General features: G+C 47.1%; 1 protein-coding gene and 1 non-coding gene across 4 annotated transcripts in view; one reads left to right on the top strand and one right to left on the bottom strand.

The window, feature by feature from the left end:
• The first annotated feature begins 4,668 nt into the window (after positions 1-4,668).
• Positions 4,669-12,070, top strand: part of Diablo (diablo IAP-binding mitochondrial protein) — a 13,294-nt gene continuing 5,892 nt past the window's right edge. The window contains exons 1-5 of one of the 3 annotated variants that reach the window (XM_031337822.1): positions 4,669-4,792; positions 5,671-5,797; positions 8,951-9,082; positions 10,966-11,076; positions 11,197-11,293. In XM_031337822.1, coding sequence (XP_031193682.1) covers positions 4,695-4,792; positions 5,671-5,797; positions 8,951-9,082; positions 10,966-11,076; positions 11,197-11,293 — 565 coding nt within the window. In that variant the 5' untranslated portion in view covers positions 4,669-4,694. The other 2 variants (XM_031337824.1, XM_031337823.1) reach the window with 2 other exon arrangements.
• Positions 10,660-10,797, bottom strand: LOC116071863. Its single transcript, XR_004111210.1, has one exon.

The raw sequence follows: 12,070 nt of genomic DNA, 5'->3' as shown, positions 1-12,070 counted from the left end.
CCTGCTGGGCTAAATAGTGAGACCTTGTACAAAAAACAAAACAAAACAAAACATGGGGGAGGGAGAGTTGTTTAGCTGTGGTAGTATGCTGCTTAGCATGCTCACAGCAACACATAGAGAAAAAGAAAGAAAAAAACCCTGCTGGCCCGACCCTAGGAGGAAATGCTTGTATTCTGCAGACTTGAATTCAAGCAAAAACACACCTGTGGTTGAGTCAAGGCCTTGCCGTGCAGCCCAGACTGGTCTGGAGTTTAGTCCTTCTTCAGACTACTAAGTGCTAAGATTTACGTGCCCAGAACTTTTCTTTAACCCTTCTCTCATATACTACATCCCAACCATGGTTTTCCCTCCCCCCATTCTCCCTACCTCCCCTCCCCTCTGCCTGTTTCACCCGCCTCAACTCCCCTTAGAAAAAAGCTTGAGCCGGGCAGTGGTGGCGCACGCCTTTAATCCCAGCACTTGGGAGGCAGAGGCAGGTGGATTTCTGAGTTCGAGGCCAAGCCTGGTCTACAGAGTGAGTTCCAGGACAGCTAGGGCTACACAGGGAAACCCTGTCTAGAAAAACCAAAAGAAAAAAGAAAAAAGCTTGCCTCCCAGGGACATCAAGCAAACATGGTGTAACAAGCTACAATAAGGCCAGGCACAGCGCATCACATCAAGGCTGGACAAGGCAGTCCAGTAGGAAGAAAAAGGTCCTATGTGTAGGCAAGAACAGTCAGGGACAGCCCCTGCTCCTGCTGTTAGGATTCTCATGAGAATACTAAGCTACTCAGCTATATGACCCCAGCTCAGACCCCTACAGGCTTCCTGATGTCTTGGGAGTCCCCATGAGTCCTAGTCAATTGATTCTGTGGGCCATGTTCTCATGTTATGCCCCTGACCACTCAGGCTCCTCCAATCCTTTTCCCCTCTCCTCCGAAGGACGTCTGAGCTCCTCCTAGTGTGTGTGTGGCTGGGGGACTCTGTATCTGCTTCAGTCAGCTGCTGGATGAAATCTCTCATTTCTTTGATAATGGTTCTGCTAGGCTCAAGTCCCAGAAAACTCTGCAAAGCAGGGCAAGCTAACTATAGGTTGAAGGTTTTGTGGCCGGGTTGCTGTCTCAGTCCCTCCACGTGAGGGCTTGCCTGGTTACAGAAGATGGCTAGTTCAGGCTCCGTGTCCTCCATCACTAGGAGTCTCTGCTAGGGTTACTTTTGTAGATTCCATTGCATTAGGTTTCCACCTTGCCCCTGAAAATGCCCCCAGTTCCAGTCATTTCTCCCAGTATTTTCTCTCCCCCCCCCTTGCACCAGTTCCCTTTTATTCTTAACCCCACATGCCCTCTAATCCACCCAAGAAATCTATTTCCCCTTCCCAGGGAGATCCATGTGCCTCTCCCCTCGCCCTTATCCCTCCTTGTTGCTTAGCCTCTCAGGGTCCGTGGACTATAACATGATTGTCTTTCACTTTACAGCTAATATTCAGTTATAAGTACATACCATGGTTGTCTTTCTGGGTCTGGGTTACTTCACTTGGGATGATTTTGTTCTGGTTCCATCCATTTGCCTGCAGATTTCATGATGTCATTGTTCTTTCTAGCAGCCGAGTAGTACCCTGGTGTGTAAATGTACCACATTTCCTTTATCCATTCTTAGGTTGAGGGGCATCTGGGCTGTTTCCAGTTTCTGGCTGTTATAAATAAAGCTGCTGTGAACATAGTGGAGCGAGTGTCCCTTTAATAGGATGGTGTGTCCTTTGAGTATATGCCCAGGAATGGTAGAGTTGGGTCTTGTGGTAGATTGATTTCCAGTTTTTGAGAAACTGTATTGACTTCCTAAGTGCCTTACAGGTTTGCAATCTCACCAGCAGTGGAAGACTGCTCCCCTTGCTCCTCATCCTTGCCAGCAGGAGCTGTCACTTGTGTTTTTGATTACAGCCATTCTGAAAGGTGTAAGATGGACTCTCTGAGTCATTTTGATTTGCATTCCCCTGATGGCTAAGGATGCTGAACATTTCTTTAATGCCCAGAAAATTTGGAACAGCAAAATGAACTAAGTATCTGAAACAAGGGGAAGATAATAAAAGATAATAAAGCACGGGAATGCAGACAAAATGTCTCTAGGTTGTAAGTGGTTCTTTAAGATCTGATGCATAGAGGACACCTTGTCAGACCGTGGAAGGAAAGGGCAGTATGCAAAATTTCTTATCACTTATAGATGGATAAAAGCAAATTTATGCCAAATTGTAGTTCTTTATTATATATGTAGTGTATGTATATGTATACTGTTTATATGTATATACACATATACATATTGATACACACATTCATATAGACACATTCATACTTGTAGAAATTAGAGGACAGCTTTCAAAGAGTTGGTTTTCTCCTTCTACCTTGTGAGTCCTGAGGAGTGAGTTCAGGTTGTCAGGCCTCGTGGCAGGATCTGTTTACCCACTGAGCCATCTTGTCAGCTCCCATGTCCTGTTTCTTAGCTTCAGTTAATCTATTGCTATAAAATACCCTAGTTTGCTGGTCTGTAGATGCTACAAAGTATAAAACACATAACTGCCTTGAGGGATCCATTTGAAGTGTGAGGAGGGAAGAGAGGCCTTTTTATCTGTCACTCTGGTTATAGGGTGATGGTATACATCCCAACCATCCTATCCTTCTGGTGATGAGGCAGGACATGGAGCCCTTTAGATGTCCAGTTCTGTGGGGGAGTAATTACTATTCACTGGCTTCCTGAGCTGTGCATAGATGTCCTGCCCCTGTTTTCGACCAGGCTTCACCCAGGCAATGATTTGATAATAAGAGATCCTGATTAAATTAAGGAGCCATTTGTTTCTGGATGATGATGTTATAAAAGGGTTGACATCCACACTGCCTGCTTTTCAAAGGTCAAAAAATAGTCTTTATAATCTAGTATAAGCAGAAGAATAAGCTGTATATTTCTGCTTGCTTAGCTTTTGTTACATCAGGGGACGGGAAAGTGTTCTGTGCTTTCCCAGCTGGCTCCTGTGCCTCACTTTTGTAGTTGAACTTGGAAGTGGCTATACTGGGAAGGTGCCTGGGTACTGAGTTTGCAAACTGCTAAACTTTGTAAATTAGGATCAAGTACTCTGGGGCTATCATCTGTGGTTCTCACATACACATATTCATGTTCACACTTGTCGATCTTAAAGCAGCAGCTTTTCCATTTATTAAGATAGTCTTAGTGAATGTACAGTGGTTCCACCAGGTCCCAGACTTAACTGGGCTGCTCTCGGTATTACAGTATTGGAAGTATGGCCCGCCTGGAGTGTTTAGACAAGCAAGACAAGAAGGGGCTTGAAATACCCCCTAATGTACTACTTGTTCAGCCGATTTGAGTCAGGAGCCTTGGAAGCCGCTGATGCCTCCTCCTGTAGACAGACAGGCAGGGTTGCTAATGCCCCGCCTGGTCTGGGATTGCCTTTGCGCAGCTCCCTGGGAGCTCAGAAACCACACAGAGGTTGTAATTGGTCGCTAGACCACACCTAGTTCTTGAGTGCTTCTGCTGCCTGAAGACCTCTCAGCTCTGCCCAGATCGCTGGAGTGTGCGCAAGTCTACTTTCACCAGACCAGAGAGCAGCTGTGGAAGCTGTGGCGGTGGAAGACTCGTGGAAACTTTGCCAAGTAAGTAAACTGGGAAGAGTAGGAAACTAGAAGCTGCCATTGAGGGGGACTGCTAGGCAAGGCAGCGATGAAGATGAGCTAGCTTGTGACTCTTAGCATCTGGGGTTAAAATAGCACGGGCGGGTGCATAAGCATATCCGGAAAGATATGAACTAAATCGAGTTAGTACCCACCACTTGACACCCTTCAGTTTTAATCCTAACTGGCTATTATGCAAGCATACTGGGGCACGAATAACAAAAATTCCTTAAAACCGTACCATCGACGAGGCCAAGAGAATGGAGGGAATGAGCAATGTCCTGCTGTTTCCCCTCCACTACGAGGCAGGGTCACAGACAGGGCTGCGGCTTGAGTGAAGGGAAAATAAAGCTGTCCTCCACTAGCCCATTAGCGGTACCAAGCTGCATTAAAAATGCAAGAGATGGTGGGAAGAGAGGGCTGGGTTGGAGCCTAATGCGGAGTCGGGACTGGAAAAAGACCAGGCTCCTTCCCTTTTTTGAGCTCAAGTGAGAGTGGGGGCAACTACTGCTTTAGACTTTCACTGTAGGGAAGAACAGCACTTTGGTGCTACTCCTTGGTGCTCAAGCTCCTGGTCTCTGCAGGGCGATGCCGACCTCGTCCACCATCCACGTGCTGCAGCTGCTGCGGGAGTTGCTCGCCTTCGTGCTCCTCAGCTACACCGTGCTCATCGGGGCGCTCCTGCTGGCCGGCTGGACCACCTACTTCTTGGTGCTGAAGTGACAGCGCCCCGCCCCGCCCCGCCGCCGCTCCGAGCTTCCCCTCCCGGACAAGCACAGTCCCCTTTCCCAGGAGCGGCCCCGCCCGGCCCCCAGCCCACTGCCCGCGTCACGGCGCGCGGCACTGGTGCACGGTGGGAGGAGGGGGCGCCTACGGCGAAGTCCGAGCGGTTGAGAGCCCGGCGCGACCGTTAAAGCCGTTTCCCGGCGTGCCGGCCCCGCCCATCCCGCCTGTCCAATCGCAGCTGCGTCCTCCAGTGGGGGGCGTGACCATGAAGCCCAGGGCTCTTTGGGCCCCGCCTCGCTCGCGCTTCTGCTTGCTATGCTGCGTCACTTCCGGCGCGTGCGTCCGGCGTCCCTCCGCCGCGGGATGGCGGCTCTGAGGAGTTGGGTGACCCGGGGCGTAACCTCTCTGTTCAGGTACGGGCTGCGGTTAACAGAGGGCAGGAGCGGCGGAGAGGAGCCGGGCGCGCAGTGCCAGCCACGCGTCGGCCCCGGGCCGTGGGCAGCCGCCGCGTCCCGCCTCCTTTCCTCGTCCTTCATCGGGAACGGGCTCCTGAGAGTGGCTCTCCTCCCACGCCGGGAGCCGGACTTTATGGGACCGTTGAGCCTCCAGTCCACCCAGAGTCCCCGAGGACACCGAGCGACGTTCGGGCCATGGCGTTGCCTGCTGGCCTAGGCTGGCGGCGCGATGTTGGAGAGCACGCGTCCCCGTAAACTCCGCCGCCACCGGGTGCCAGCGGTGCTCTCCCGGGAGCTGCCGGCTCCCGGCTCTGCCGGTGGGGACCTTTGGAGACGCCTGGAACCCAGGCCCCGGGTCCGAAGCTAAGTCCTGTAGACCGGGGAGGTTTGCCTTGGCGTCGAGTTGCTAAGCAACTGGGGCAACTTTTAAACGTCTCCACCTACTGAACGCATTGGCCCCGTCGCTCGTGGAACTCAGATGGCTTGCCTCTGACTCTTGAGTGCCGAGATTTAACAGGCCGTCCTGTGGCTTATTTCCTTAGAAGACTGCTGGCACTTCCTCGTTTACTTTACTGCTTGGTCCAGAGTCCTGCAGACCAAAGAGCCTTTTACAGATTGGTTTGTGCTTTTTAAGTTTTGACTTATGCCGGACGGTGGTGGCACACGCCTTTAATCCCAGCACTTGGGAGGCAGAGGCAGGCGGATTTCTGAGTTCGAGGCCAGTCTAGTCTATAGAGTGAGTTCCAGAACAGCCAGGTCTATGCAGAGAAACCCTGTCTCGAAAAAACAAAACAAAAACACAAAAACAAAAACCAAATTTTGACTTATGTTTCCAGGTATGGACAGCGTTTTCCTGTCTCGGCTAACTCTAAGAAACGCTGTTTCTCAGAATTGATAAAACCATGGCACAAAACTATGTTGACTGGATTTGGTGTGACACTGTGTGCGGTTCCTATTGCTCAGGTAAGGGACGGTCATGTGACTCTTGTAGGGGCAGAGGACCAGGGAAAGAACACCCGGACCCTAGCTTGACCCTGAGACTATTTCCAGGTCTTAGTGAACTCCTACGCATCAGCCATGCTGCCACCCTTTCACAGGTGCCACCGTCCGTGACGCCATGAACTGTGCCATACCAGCATCTTCTGAATTGAGCACATTTCCCGTTTTCATTTCCCTTTGTTGTAGAAACAGTGCTCGAACCAGATTTTGCCCCCACCCCCCAGCCCTGAAACTGAGCATCAGTTGAACTGGGAAATAGACCATTATTCTTGTACCAAAATCGAAGGGAATAAACTTTGCAAATGAGCTGCTTAACCTTTGAGGGTCCTGAGGTTAAAAATACAGTGTAAGAGAGTTGAAGTGGGGAGGACAGGCAGAAACAGGAGGAATAGTCATGTTTCTGAGGATGGGGGGAGCTGTTTCCTGGGAATTCATACGCTGCTGCTTTTTGGGTTTTTACTGGTTTAGTCTTCACTGAGGTAATTGTCAGCTGTCCTGGCACTGCAGAGTGCATCGAGTGACTGACTGTTCTTGTGACTATAAGGAAGTTAGAGGTTGCTTGGTACCAGTTTAAACTGACTTACTTGAGGAGGCACTTCTACTGTAGAGACCTCCTGTTTTCGAAGATAAGCACTAAGAAGATAGGATTAGTAGTGGAATGAAGAACTGTATAATAAGTGAGGCCAGAGTTAGCGGGAATCACATTCTGGCCACCTAGTCAGTACTTGGGATAAATAGTACTTAAAGATACATAAAGGAAAGGGTGAAGTAAAAGGTCACGCTAGGCTGTTGGCAGGAGTCTTTCATTCAGCAAACTTTACTGAACAACTGTGCCATACACTGGGAAGGCAAAAGGTAGAGAAAATACAAATTCTTACTATTAGGGTAGAAAATAAAGATAAGTTGAGTGTGGTGGTACATTCTATAATCTCAGCACTTGGGGACGCTTAGGCAGGAAAATCAAATTTAAGGCTAGCTTAGGCTGGCTTAGGGTTTGTACTTGGACTATTATGATCTGGCCAATGTTCTAATTTAGATGAGGCAGGCAGCAGAGGAGCTTGGCAAAAGCTGCTTTCCGCTTGAATTGCCATTTGCTGGGGTAGGGGCGTGGGTGTCCATCGGAAGGAAGTAGTGTTTTGGAAATGTCAGTGAGCTGCTGAAGGAAAGTAATGGGTTTTTTTGTTTTTTGTTTTTTTGGGGGGGGGTTGTTTTGTTTTTTTGTTTTTTTGTTTTTTTTCTAGTTACTGGCTGTGGGGTTTATGGAGAAGAGCTAAATTTTGAGTTGTGGGTGAGAGTATCAGAGAGCAGATGCAGGGAGGGTTGTCTGGCTCAGCAGCCAAGTGCCTCCTTAACAGCTGAGTCATCTTGCCAGCCCCTGAGGTTTTTTCCCCCTTTGAGAACTGTGGAGTTTGTCTCCTTCTCTTCTTTTTCAGCTTTCTGGTTACTAGTCAGCTCTGCACTGCAGGCCGAGAGCTGCTGCAGTCACTGTCTTGCAGTGTGGATCTGCTGTCAGAACTCCATGACTCTACGATGTGCTACAGAGCTAACTGTGTCTAGTTCTGCCTGCACTGCAGTAGCCTAACAGTTGTATTTCTCTCATGCCAACCAGGCTTTCACTTCCTTCCTTCCAAGGACTTTAGCCGTTCTAGTCCTAGCTTCTTCAGTACCAAGTCACATCCTTTTAAAGTCTGAGTTCTGGGTCAACTGTCCTCTTTCTGGCTACTAGAGAGATGTATGTTTTGACGTTTGCTGATAGTCTGTGTGGCACTATGTTGGGTCAGTAGAAAATTTGCTTTGAGGTTTAACTACATGTGTGATTTCTAGGTAAAGTCACATGACTATTCTGTGCATAGATTTCATTGTCTGTAAAAAGTAGTGATACCCACAGTGGAAATAGGTGAAAATACTTTGTAAAGTTAACATTATTATTCTCAGGTTTTCAAGATGCTGTGTCAAAAGTTAACTTCCCACCTAGCCTTAAAGAGACTTCAAGTGCCAGGGTTGGATATGCCCAGGCGGGCCTCTACCCACTCGGAGGAGAAGGGGGATGACGGGGAAAGGATTGTGAGAAGGGGTGATGAGGAAGGGAGCAGTGATCAGGATATAAAGTGAATAAGTAAAAAAATAAAATAAAAGTTTCCTGTGAGCACAGCTGTCATTCTGGTAGCTTTTCAGAAATACAGATGTGAGGTCTGTCTGAAATACAGATGTGAAGTTCTTGATTATTCATGTGTCAGAAAACCATCCATAGTCATGCTGCTTTTAACAGTTGCTCTAGGAGCAAAACCAAGACAGTAAGTAAATCAGAGCACTGGTTGTGACACAGTGAGGTCTCTGTCGAGAGGAAAGAGTTACTGTATTTAGATGATGGATCACTGTGGTTGTCAGTTTTTAGTGACCAAATTTCTATAATTCCATGTAAGGTTCCATTGATTTTTGGTCTTCCAAAAATCACTGCTCCCTGACACTTGATTACTCTGTTTCCTAGGTGTTTCCCGAAATGAGGAAAGACAATGTCTTTTTATATACCTATATATATATTTTTTAAAGATTTATGTATATGAGTGTTCTATCTGCATATAGAGCCCGAATGTCAGAACAGTAGAGGGCATCAGATCCCATTACAGATGGTTGTGAGCCACCTTGTGATTGTTGGGAACTGAACTCAGGACCTCTGGAAGAGCAGCCAGTGCTTTTAACTGCTGAGCCATCTCTCAAGCCCCAATATTTGTGTTTTTGAGATAGGGTTTCTCTGTGTATCCCTGGCTATCTAGGAATCACTTGTAGACCAGGCTGGCCTCCAACTCAGAGATTTACCTGCCCCTGCCTCCAGAGTACTGGGATTAGCAAATGTTTTTATATTTTCAGCATCTAACACCAAGATAGCAAGTAAATTGTAGCTTCATAGATTAGTTATATTGTATAAGTGCTCTGTTCTCTGGGACAGACAATGACAGTAGAGAGACTTCACTCTGAGCTAATGTCCCTGTGCTACTTTAAGTTATCAAAGCCTAAGACTGGTTTCCCAAGGATGTATATATTGGAGTGTTTCTGAGACCATGAAGTGTTTGTCTTGAGCTTTCTGCAGATTGGCAGCTGAGTGAGTGTGTCTTTCAGAAATCGGAGCCGCAGTCTCTCAGTAACGAAGCATTGATGAGGAGGGCTGTGTCTTTGGTAACAGATAGCACCTCTACCTTTCTGTCTCAAACCACGTATGCTCTGATTGAAGCAATCACCGAGTATACTAAGGTAGGTCTCCTTTTGTGCAGTCTTTTTATTTCTCAGTGTTGCGATAGAGTCCAGAGGTTTATGGGTGCTGACCTACAACCCTCATTCCCCTCTTCAGCACTGATTTGCTAACCAGCAGTTTGCAAACTCTGGCTCATAATTACATCTGGTCTAAAAGCTGTGTTCATATTTTATTGAAACTTAGCCAGGCTTCTATGTACGTATTGAAAGTTTAGCTTTAGCAGAGGTCATAGGGCTCTTGGGCCTCAAATATTTACAGTATGGTCCTTTTTAAAGAATGATGCTAAGGGCTGGGCTTTTGTAGTAGCTCATTTGGTGTGAGTGCTTGCCTTGGTTTTATTCTCTTACACTTGGTGTACATAGTCCCAGAACTTAGGAGGTAGAGGCCAATTTGAACTGTAGGACTCCCTGCCTGAAGTCTCACAGCATAGGTTTTTATATTTTTTCATTTTTCAGGACTTCCTTTCCCCTTTATTTCATACACAGAAATCTTAAGTAACTCATCTGGTTCCATAGGGTTGAAAGAGGGTCTGCAATACTCACCGTCTCAAGAGTAGCCTTGTGCTGTAGGCCCATGCAATGCTCACCGTCTTCAAGAGTAGCCTTGTGCTGTAGGCCCATGCAATGCTCACCGTCTCAAGAGTAGCCTTGTGCTGTAGGCCCAGCTGCCCTGGAGGAGGATTGTTGGTGGGGCCATCCTGGGCAGCACAAGTACGGCAAGACCCTGTCTCAAAGTCATTTATGCATTTTTTTTTCTTTTTATATGCATTGTATTCTCTATCTAAATGGCTAGTTTTAGGTTTTTTGTTTTTGTTTTTCTGGAAAAGCCATGCAACTCTGGAACTTACTGTGTAAACCAGGCTAGTCTTGAACTCAGAGATTATATTGCTAACAAAAATTTAAAAGGCAGGCTGTGTGTGACTCTAGCTTTCTAGAGCCAGAGGTCAGCAGATCTCTGAATTCTAGACCAGCCTAGTTGACATAAAACCTGCCTCTATGGTGTGTGCGGGGTGGGAGATGCTGGAGAGATGTTGGCTCAGTGATTAGGCACCCACATGGTGGCTCACAACCAGTGGGATCTGATGCTCTCTTCTGACATTCAGGCTCTGAATGCAGATAGAGCACCAGAGAGATGGCTCTGAAGTCAGGAGCAGTAGTAGCTGCTCTTCCAGAGGACCTGGGTTCTATTCCCAGCAGCCATATGGCACTCAAACCTTGCCATAACTCCAGTTCCTGGGGATCTGACACCCTCACACAGACACACGTGGGGGCATGCATATAAAACATCATATAAAATTTTTTTAAAAAGGCACCAAAAGAAAAGGCCAGGAGGTGGTAGTACACACCTTTAATCCCAGCACTCAGGAGGCAGAGGCAGACAGTTCTCGGAGTTCAAAGCCAGCCTGGTCTACAGAGGACAGGACAGCCAGGGCTACAGAGAAACCTTGCCTCAAAACAAACAAAAAAGCGCCGTGTGTATGTGTTGGGGGTGGGGTGGGGTAGGCAAGGCAGTAACGTTGGATCCTAAGGTAGAATCACACAGGTGGTTGTGAGCTGCCCAGTGCCAGCTCTGCCTCTTGTGTTTGAGGCAGGAAAACTGGGCTGCCCACTCATGACAGTCCTTATAACAATGATCCGCATGACACCCAAGGGCTGGTCTACCCTATAGCCCTGGCTGAGGAGGAAAGGGATCCCCACAGCTCAGTGGATTTGGTCTGTTATCCCAGGGTGGTCTTGAACTTGAAATACTCCTACCACAGCCTCATGAGTGTAGAGATCCCAGGATGCACTCACAGCCCAGGACTTAGTTATCTGAAGGGTGTAAATGCCACTAGTCCTTTCAGGGAGCCTCTGTTGACTCGATTATCATTCTGTGTTTGTAGGCTGTTTATACGTTAGTGTCTCTGTATCGACAATATACAAGTTTACTTGGGAAGATGAATTCCCAGGAGGAAGATGAGGTGTGGCAGGTGATTATAGGAGCCAGAGTTGAGGTGAGTGAACCTGTTAGTCATTTCCATATAATGGTCTTCATTGTGCTATCTAAATTGTTAACCTGAGAGTAACTGTATTAACCCCTTCATGGTATCTGGAGCTCTTTTCTAAACTTGCAGATGACTTCAAAACAGCAGGAGTACTTGAAGCTGGAGACCACTTGGATGACAGCGGTTGGCCTTTCAGAGATGGCTGCAGAGGCTGCCTATCAAACTGGTAGTTAAAGATTGGGATCTTTAGTTTTTTATTTTTAATTTAGTTGTTAAAGACTTTAGATTCTCTGATTGATGATACAAATTATCTTTCAGAGCAGTGGTTCTCAACCTTCCTAATGCTGTGACCCTTTAATACAGTTCCTCACATTGTGACCCCCAACCATAACATTTCCTTGTTTGTTACAGTTATAAATCATAATGTAAATATCTGATATGCAGGATATCTGTTTGCAAGCCCTAAAGGATTCAGGACCAAAGTGGAAAACTGCTGGTTTAGAGGTCTTTCCCCATTTCTTGTTGTTGTTGTTTTGAAACAGATGTGGTCTCATTGTGTAGTCTTGGCTAGCCTCAAACTCACTATATGTAGAACAGGCTGGTCTCAGACTCACAGTTCTCTTCCCGCTTCAGGTTCCAGGCATGCTTTAACATCAAGCTTTAACATCTTTATTTGTAGTCACAGAAGTTAGGCCACACATTACTAGTGAAAGCTGCTGTTAAAAACTGGAGGACACAGATCATAAGTGATATGAACCTCTAACTAGTCCATAGAGATGAGACTTGTAGAACTCTGTGGTGGCACTTGATAGGGACTTTATCATGGAACTAGAACTGTCACTCCCACTCTGAAGTGACCAAACTGAAACTCAGCCTTTGTTTCATTTCTCCTTGTGTGCAAATGGCTATAATCCTAGCACTTGGGAGGCTGAGGCAGGAGGATATCTGTGAATATTGAAACTAGCTAGCCTGAGCTAGTTTCAGTATAAGACTTGTCTCAAAA

The sequence above is a fragment of the Mastomys coucha genome, unplaced genomic scaffold (genome assembly GCF_008632895.1).
Source record: "Mastomys coucha isolate ucsf_1 unplaced genomic scaffold, UCSF_Mcou_1 pScaffold22, whole genome shotgun sequence".
Classification (NCBI taxonomy): domain Eukaryota; kingdom Metazoa; phylum Chordata; class Mammalia; order Rodentia; family Muridae; genus Mastomys; species Mastomys coucha.
The sequence above is the reverse complement of the archived record's forward strand: the minus strand, read 5'-3'. Positions and strand labels throughout refer to the sequence as shown.